At 46.6% G+C, this 10,000-nt stretch overlaps 1 protein-coding gene across 1 annotated transcript in view; it reads right to left on the reverse strand.

Moving 5' to 3' along the window:
• tspan18b (tetraspanin 18b) overlaps positions 1 to 10,000 on the reverse strand; it is a 50,354-nt gene that overhangs the window by 2,229 nt on the left and 38,125 nt on the right. The window contains exons 3-4 of the mRNA XM_046344255.1: positions 1,793 to 1,987; positions 716 to 790 (exon numbers count right to left, since the gene is read on the reverse strand). Coding sequence (XP_046200211.1) covers positions 716 to 790; positions 1,793 to 1,987 — 270 coding nt within the window. The remainder of the gene's footprint in view (positions 1 to 715; positions 791 to 1,792; positions 1,988 to 10,000) is intronic.

A 10,000-nucleotide genomic window follows, 5' to 3' on the forward strand; every position in this document is an offset into this window, starting at 1 on the left:
CAGGAATAGTGGTTGTATTGGTTAACAGGAACAGTGGTTGTATTGGGTAACAGGAATAGTGGTTGTATTGGTTAACAGGAACAGTGGTTGTCATGATAACAGGAACAGTGGTTGTCATGATAACAGGAACAGTGGTTGTATTGGTTAACAGGAATAGTGGTTGTAGTGAAAACAGGAATAGTGGTTGTCATGATAACAGGAACAGTGGTTGTATTGGGTAACAGGAACAGTGGTTGCATTGGGTAACAGGAACAGTGGTTGTCATGATAACAGGAACAGTGATTGTATTGGGTAACAGGAACAGTGGTTGTAGTGGGTAACAGGAACAGTGGTTGTCATGATAACAGGAACAGTGGTTGTATTGGTTAAATAAAATAAAAAAAATATATGCCATTTAGCAGACACTTTTATCCAAAGCGACTTACAGTCATGTGTGCATACATTCTACGTATGGGTGGTCCCGGGAATCGAACCCACTACCCTGGCGTTACAAGCACCATGCTCTACCAACTGAGCTACAGAAGGACCAGGAACAGGAACAGTGGTTGTCATGATAACAGGAACAGTGGTTGTCATGATAACAGGAATAGTGGTTGTAGTGAAAACAGGAATAGTGTTTGTATTGAAAACAGGAACAGTGATTGTATTGGTTAACAGGAACAGTGGTTGTCATGATAACAGGAACAGTGGTTGGTCAGTGGTTCTAGGTACTCACATGCTCCCGGAATATGAAGGCCAAGATGGCTGCAGCCAACTCTGCCAGAAATATAACCAGGATGAGCATGAAGAACTGCAGGGACAAATGGGAGAGAGAGAGAGGAGGGGATAGAGTGAAAGTAGAGAGGAGAGAGAGAGAGAGAGAGAGGGGGGTAGAGTGAAAGGAGAGAGGAGAGAGAGAGAGAGAGAGAGAGAGTGAAAGGGGAAGGAGAGAGAAAGGAGAGAGAAGGAGAGAGAGAGAGAGAGAGAGGGGGGGGGGTAGAGTGAAAGGAGAGAGAAGGAGAGAGAGAGAGAGAGAGGGGGGGGATAGGTAGAGTGAAGGGAGAGAGAGAGGAGAGAGAGAGAGAGAGAGAGAGAGAGAGAAAGGAGAGGGGGATAGAGTGAAAGGAGAGAGAAGGAGAGAGAGAGGGGGGGGGTAGAGTGAAAGGAGAGAGAAGGAGAGAGATAATGGGGAAGAGAGAGAGAGAGAGAGAGAGAGAGAGAGAGAGAGAGAGGGGATAGAGTGAAAGGAGAGAGAAGGAGAGAGAGAGGGGGAGAGTGAAAGGAGAGAGAAGGAGAGAGATAATGGGGAAGAGAGAGAGAGAGAGGGGGGGTCGAGTGAAAGGAGAGAGGAGAGAGATAAAGGGAGAGAGAGAGAGTAACAGAGAGTGAGTGTTAGGGAAAGTGAGTGTGTGTCACTAAAAATCATAATCTGACAGAGCCCACTCAACATTAACTATGCATGAGGCCCTGCTACATGGGAGGCCTCAGGATGACAGGATGTTCTCTCTGTTCTACAATGGCTTCTTTCTGTCTCAGGCCACCATGACACGTCAAAAAATAAAATGCACGACCAAAGATATACTATATATACTGTATAGAACGAACAGACACACACACACACACACACACACACACACACACACACACACACACACACACACACACACACACACACACACACACACACACACACACACACACACACACACACACACACACACACACACACACACACACACACACACACACACATATATATATCCCCGCTGACACATGCAAACAGCCACCATCCCACCCGTGACAGTTGCCTTACAAAGAGTAGCAGACACTTGTTCTCCCGGATGGCACCGCAGCAGCCCAGGAATCCCAGGAGGAAGAGCATTCCCCCCATGGCCAGGATGATATAGACCCCAGTGAAGAGCAGAGGATTGGCTGTAATGATCTCCCTGAAGCCTGTAGGATCCACCAGCACCCACACCCCAACACCCAGGAGGAAGGAGCCTCCCAGCTAAGAGAAAGAGAGGGTTTAGTTTAGGATTAGTGCTATCCGGTATCCTTGGGATAGTTTTGATATGAGCCATTCTGATTACCTAACCCTAACCTTAACCCTCTGATTACCTAACCCTAACCTTAACCCTCTGATTACCTAACCCTAACCTTAACCCTCTGATTACCTAACCGTAACCCTAACCTTAACCCTCTGATTATCTAACCCTAACCTTCTGATTACCTAACCGTAACCCTAACCTTAACCCTCTGATTATCTAACCCTAACCTTCTGATTACCTAACCCTAACCTTAACCCTCTGATTACCTAACCCTAACCTTAACCCTCTGATTACCTAACCCTAACCTTAACCCTCTGATTACCTAACCCTAACCTTAACCCTCTGATTACCTAACCCTAACCCTAACCTTAACCCTCTGATTACCTAACCCTAACCCTAACCTTAACCCTCTGATTACCTAACCCTAACCTTAACCCTCTGATTACCTAACCCTAACCTTAACCCTCTGATTACCTAACCCTAACCTTAACCCTCTGATTACCTAACCCTAACCTTAACCCTCTGATTACCTAACCCTAACCTTAACCCTCTGATTACCTAACCCCTTAACCCTCTGATTACCTAACCCTAACCCCCTCTGATTACCTAACCCTAACCTTAACCCTCTGATTACCTAACCCTAACCTTAACCCTCTGACTACCTAACCCTAACCTTAACCCTCTGATTACCTAACCCCCTAACCTTAACCCCCTCTGATTACCTAACCCTAACCTAACCTTAACCCTCTGATTACCTAACCCTAACCTTAACCCTCTGATTACCTAACCCTAACCTTAACCCTCTGATTACCTAACCCTAACCTTAACCCTCTGATTACCTAACCTTAACCCTAACCTTAACCCTCTGATTACCTAACCCTAACCTTAACCCTCTGATTACCTAACCCTCTGATTACTAACCCTAACCCCCTCTGATTACCTAACCCTAACCCCCTCTGATTACCTAACCCTAACCTTAACCCTCTGATTACCTAACCCTAACCTTAACCCTCTGATTACTAACTAACCCTAACCCTCTGATTACCTAACCCTAACCTTAACCCTCTGATTACCTAACCCTAACCTTAACCCTCTGATTACCTAACCTAACCAGTTGGTAGAACCCTCTGATTACCTAACCCATAACCTTAACCCTCTGATTACCTAACCCTAACCTTAACCCTCTGATTACCTAACCCTAACCTTAACCCTCTGATTACCTAACCCTAACCTTAACCCTCTGATTACCTAACCCTAACCTTAACCCTCTGATTACCTAACCCTAACCCTCTGATTACCTAACCCTAACCTTAACCCTCTGATTACCTAACCCTAACCTTAACCCTCTGATTACCTAACCCTAACCTTAACCCTCTGATTACCTAACCCTAACCTTAACCCTCTGATTAAACTTAACCCTCTGATTACCTAACCCTAACCTTAACCCTCTGATTACCTAACTAACCTTAACCCTCTGATTACCCCTAACCTTAACCCTCTGATTACCTAACTTAACCCTCTGATTACCTAACCCTAACCTTAACCCTCTGATTACCTAACCCTAACCTTAACCCTCTGATTACCTAACCCTAACTCTCTGAACCTCTCTGATTACCTAACCCTAACCTTAACCCTCTGATTACCTAACCCTAACCTTAACCCTCTGATTACCTAACCCTAACCTCTGAACCTAACCCTAACCTGATTACCTAACCCTAACCTTAACCCTCTGATTACCTAACCCTAACCTTAACCCTCTGATTACCTAACCCTAACCTTAACCCTCTGATTACCTAATCCTAACTCTCTGATTACCTAACCCTAACCCTCTGATTACCTAACCCTAACCTTAACCCTCTGATTAACCTAACCCTCTGATTACCTAACCCTAACCTTAACCCTCTGATTACCTAACCTAACCCCCTCTGATTACCTAACCCTAACCTTAACCCTCTGATTACCTAACCCTAACCTTAACCCTATTACCTAACCCTAACCTTAACTCTGATTACCTAACCTAACCTTAACCCTCTGATTACCTAACCCTAACCTTAACCCTCTGATTACCTAACCCTAACCTTAACCCTCTGATTACCTAACCCTAACCTTAACCCTCTGATTACCTAATCCTAACTCTCTGATTACCTAACCCTAACTCTCTGATTACCTAACCCTAACCTTAACCCTCTGATTACCTAACCCTAACCTTAACCCTCTGATTACCTAACCCTAACCTTAACCCTCTGATTACCTAACCCTAACCTTAACCCTCTGATTACCTAACCCTAACCTTAACCCTCTGATTACCTAACCCTAACCTTAACCCTCTGATTACCTAACCCTAACCTTAACTCTGATTACCTAACCCTAACCTTAACCCTCTGATTACCTAACCCTAACCTTAACCCTCTGATTACCTAACCCTAACCTTAACCCTCTGATTACCTAACCCTAACCCTCTGATTACCTAACCCTAACCTTAACCCTCTGATTACCTAACCCTAACCTTAACCCTCTGATTACCTAACCCTAACCTTAACCCTCTGATTACCTAATCCTAACTCTCTGATTACCTAACCCTAACTCTCTGATTACCTAACCCTAACTCTATGATTACCTAACCCTAACCCTCTGATTACCTAACCCTAACCTTAACCCTCTGATTACCTAACCCTAACCCTCTGATTACCTAACCCTAACCTTAACCCTCTGATTACCTAACCCTAACCCTCTGATTACCTAACCCTAACCTTAACCCTCTGATTACCTAACCCTAACCTTAACTCTCTGATTACCTAACCCTAACCTTAACTCTCTGATTACCTAACCCTAACCTTAACTCTCTGATTACCTAACCCTAACCTTAACTCTCTGATTACCTAACCCTAACCTTAACCTCTGATTACCTAACCCTAACCTTAACCCTTGGATTACAGTGAAGAGCAAAACGTACAGCTCTGTTCTTCCTGCTGCAGTGTTTCTAGGATCTTCTGACTCTAACCTTAACCCTTACCTTAACCCTTACCCCTTACCTAACCTTAACCCTTACCTTAACCCTTACCCCTTACCTAACCTTAACCCTTACCTTAACCCTTACCTAACCTTAACCCTTACCTTAACCCTCTGATTACCTAACCCTAACCCTAACCTTAACCCTAACCCTAACCCTAACCCTTACCTTAACCCTTACCCTTACCTAACCTTAACCTTAACCCTTACCTTAACCCTTACCTTAACCCTTACCCCTTACCTAACCTTAACCCTAACCCTAACCCTAACCTAACCTTAACCCTTACCTTAACCCTTAACCCTAACCTTAACCCTTAACCCTAACCTTAACCCTAACCTAACCTTAACCCTAACCTTAACCCTAACCTTAACCCTTACCTAACCTTAACCCTAACCTCAACCCTTACCTAACCTGAACCCTAACCTTACCCCTTACCCAACCTTAACCCCTACTCTAACACTAACCCACCCTTAACCCTTACCTAACCTTAACCCTTACCTAACCATAACCTTAACCCAACCCTAACCATAACCTTAACCCCTACTCTAACCCCAACCATAACCCCTACTCTAACCCCTACTCTAACCCCAACCATAACCCCTACTCTAACCCTAACCATAACCCCTACTCTAACCCCAACCATAACCCTACTCTAACCCCAACCATAACCCCTACTCTAACCCTAACCATAACCCCTACTCTAACCCCAACCATAACCCCTACTCTAACCCCAACCATAACCCCTACTCTAACCCCAACCATAACCCTTATCTACCCCAACCTTAACCCTTATCTACCCCCAACCTTAACCCCTACTCTTACCCTAACCATAACCCCTACTCTAACCCCAACCATAACCCCTACTCTACCCCCAACCATAACCCCTACTCTAACCCCAACCATAACCCCTACTCTAACCCCAACCATAACCCCTACTCTAACCCCAACCATAACCCCTACTCTGACCCCAACCATAACCCCTACTCTAACCCCAACCATAACCCCTACTCTAACCCCAACCATAACCCCTACTCTAACCCCAACCATAACCCCTACTCTAACCCCAACCATAACCCCTACTCTAATCCTAACCTTAACCCCTACTCTAACCCTAACCATAATCCCTACTCTAACCCCAACCATAACCCCTACTCTAACCCCAACCATAACCCTTATCTACCCCCAACCTTAACCCTTATCTACCCCCAACCTTAACCCCTACTCTAACCCCTACTCTAACCCTAACCTTAACCCTTACTCTACCCCCAACCATAACCCCTACTCTACCCCCAACCATAACCCCTACTCTAACTCCAACCAAAACCCCTACTCTAACCCCAACCATAACCCCTACTCTAACCGCAACCATAACCCCTACTCTAACCTCAACCATAATCCCTACTCTAACCCCAACCATAACCCCTACTCTAACCCCAACCATAACCCCTACTCTAACCTCAACCTTAACCCCTACTCTAACCCCAACCATAACCCCTACTCTAACCCCAACCATAACCCCTACTCTAACCCCAACCATAACCCCTACTCTAACCCTAACCTTAACCCTTACCTAACCTCAACCATAACCCTTACCTAACCATAACCTTAACCCAACTCTAACCATAACCTTAACCCCTACTCTACCCCCAACCATAACCCCTACTCTAACCCCAACCATAACCCTTATCTACCCCCAACCTTAACCCCTACTCTAACCCTAAACTTAACCCTTACCTAACCTTAACCCTTACCTAACCATAACCTTAACCCAACCCTAACCATAACCTTAACCCCTACTCTAACCCCAACCTTAACCCTTATCTACCCCCAACCTTAACCCCTACTCTGACCCCAACCTTAACCCTATCTACCCCCAACCATAACCCTTATCTACCCCCAACCATAACCCTTACTCTAACCCCAACCATAACCCCTACTCTAACCCCAACCATAACCCCTACTCTAACCCCAACCTTAACCCTTATCTACCCCCAACCTTAACCCCTACTCTGACCCCAACCTTAACCCTTATCTACCCCCAACCTTAACCCCTACTCTGACCCCAACCTTAACCCTTATCTACCCCCAACCATAACCCTTATCTACCCCCAACCATAACCCCTACTCTAACCCTAACCATAACCCTTATCTACCCCCAACCTTAACCCAACTTTAACCCCAACCATAACCCCTACTCTAACCCCAACCATAACCCCTACTCTAACCCTAACCATAACCCTTATCTACCCCCAACCATAACCCAACTTTAACCCCAACCATAACCCCTACTCTAACCCTAACCATAAACGCTACTCTCACCCCAACCATAACCCTTATCTACCCCCAACCTTAACCCAACTTTAACCCCAACCATAACCCCTACTCTAACCCTAACCATAAACCCTACTCTAACCCCAACCATAACCCCTACTCTAACCCTAACCATAAACCCTACTCTAACCCCAACCATAACCCCTACTCCCCTAACCATAACCCCTAAACCAACCATAACCCCTACTCTAACCCCAACCATAACCCCTACTCTAACCCTAACCATAACCCCTACTCTAACCCCAACCATAACCCCTACTCTAACCCTAACCATAACCCCTACTCTAACCCCAACCATAACCCCTACTCTAACCCCAACCATAACCCTGCTCTAACCCTAACCATAACCCCTACTCTAACCCCAACCATAACCCCTACTCTAACCCTAACCATAACCCTACTCTAACCCCAACCATAACCCTACTCTAACCCCAACCATAACCCCTACTCTAACCCCAACCATAACCCTACTCTAACCCCAACCATAACCCCTACTCTAACCCCAACCATAACCCTACTCTAACCCCAACCATAACCCTACTCTAACCCCAACCATAACCCCTACTCTAACCCCAACCATAACCCTACTCTAACCCCAACCATAACCCTACTCTAACCCTAACCATAACCCCTACTCTAACCCCAACCATAACCCCTACTCTAACCCTAACCATAACCCCTACTCTAACCCCAACCATAACCCTACTCTAACCCCAACCATAACCCGTACTCTAACCCTAACCATAACCCCTACTCTAACCCCAACCATACCCCTACTCTGACCCCAACCATAACCCCTACTCTAACCCTAACCATAACCCCTACTCTAACCCCAACCATAACCCTACTCTAACCCCAACCATAACCCCTAATCTAACCCCAACCAGAGGCAATGATGGTGGGAGAGGGAATGGGGAGAGGGAGGGAGGAGGGAGAGGGAAGGATGTGGGAGAGGGAATGGGGTGAGGGAGGGAGAAGGGGATGGTGGAGAGGGAGGAAGGAGAGGGAAGGATGGGGGAGAGGGAGGAGGGAGAAGGGAGAGGGAAGGATGGGGGAGAAGGGGATGGGGAGGAGGGAGGAGGAGGGAGAGAGAGGGAAGGATGGGGGAGAAGTGGATGGGGAGAGGGAGGAGGGAGAGGGAAGGATGGGGGAGAAGGGGATGGGGAGAGGGAGGAGGAAGAGGGAAGGATGGGGGAGAAGGGGATGGGGAGAGGGAGGAGGAAGAGGGAAGGATGGGGGAGAAGGGGATGGGGAGAGGGAAGGATGGGGGAGAGGGAATGGGGAAAAGGGAGGGGAAGGAGGGAGAGGGAAGGATGGGGGAGAAGGGGATGGGGAGAGGGAGGAGGGAGGAGGGAGAGGGAAGGATGGGGGAGAAGGGGATGGGGAGAGGGAGGAGGAAGAGGGAAGGATGGGGGAGAAGGGGATGGGGAGAGGGAGGAGGAAGGAGGGAGAGGGAGGAGGGAGAGGGAAGGATGGGGGGAGAAGGGGATGGGGAGAGGGAGGAGGGGATCATTGGTAAACTTTTGGTTGGTTAATTCATTAATTGGTTGGGATCGTTGTTTTTTATTTTATATATATCATGGTGGTCAGTCCTTGTGTCTATGAATTTGAGGTTATAATTCTCCATTCCATCCCTCAGATGTTTTTACCAAAACAGATAGCGGTTGTATTTAGGTGAGGACATTTGCAATAGGCTACATATTGTTCAAACATTAACATACTATATAAACTCTCCCCTAGCCAAAATAAAACCTCGAAATAGTTAACCATTGAGGATGAAAGGAAGGAGAGAGAGAGAGAGAGAGAGAGAGAGAGAGAGAGAGAGAGAGAGAGAGAGAGAGAGAGAGAGAGAGAGAGAGAGAGAGAGAGAGAGAGAAATAAAGGAGAAAGGGAGAGAAAGAGAGAGAGAAATAAAGGAGAGAGAGAGAGAGAGAGAGAGCGAGAGAGAGAGAGAAATAAAGGAGAAAGAGAGAGAGAAAGAAATAAAGGAGAGAGAGAGAGACAGACAGAGAGAGAGAGAAAGACAGACAGAGAGAGAGAGAGAGAGAGAGAGAGAGAGAGAGAGAGAGAGAGAGAGAGAGAGAGAGAGAGAGAGAGAGAGAGAGAGAGAGAAATAAAGGAGAAAGGGAGAGAAAGAGAGAGAGAAATAAAGGAGAGAGAGAGAGAGAGAGAGAGCGAGAGAGAGAAATAAAGGAGAAAGAGAGAGAGAGAGAAATAAAGGAGAGAGAGAGAGACAGACAGAGAGAGAGAGAAAGACAGAGAGGGAGAGAGAGAGAGAGAGAGAGAGAGAGAGAGAGAGAGAGAGAGAGAGAGAGAGAGAGAGAGAGAGAGAGAGCGAGAGAGAGAGAGAGAGAGCTGAGAAGGAGGAATGAGGGGAGCTGGAGAGGTCTTCTAGTCTTTATGTCTCAGCAGGGGGTTAAGGCCTATAACGTAGGTCAGTGGGGTGCTTCAGATACCTTCAGCTACCTTCAGATACCTTCAGCTACCTTCAGCTACCTTTCTGCCTTTCCTCTACCTCTCAAAGTGAATCCCCCCTTCCCTCCTCCCCTTCTTCACCCCCATCCTCCCTCTATCACTAAACCCCAGTGGGTGACTCTCCATTGATTAAGGATAAAGGGGGATATTGAGGAGG

The sequence above is a fragment of the Oncorhynchus gorbuscha genome, linkage group LG01, assembly GCF_021184085.1.
Source record: "Oncorhynchus gorbuscha isolate QuinsamMale2020 ecotype Even-year linkage group LG01, OgorEven_v1.0, whole genome shotgun sequence".
NCBI lineage: Eukaryota > Metazoa > Chordata > Actinopteri > Salmoniformes > Salmonidae > Oncorhynchus > Oncorhynchus gorbuscha.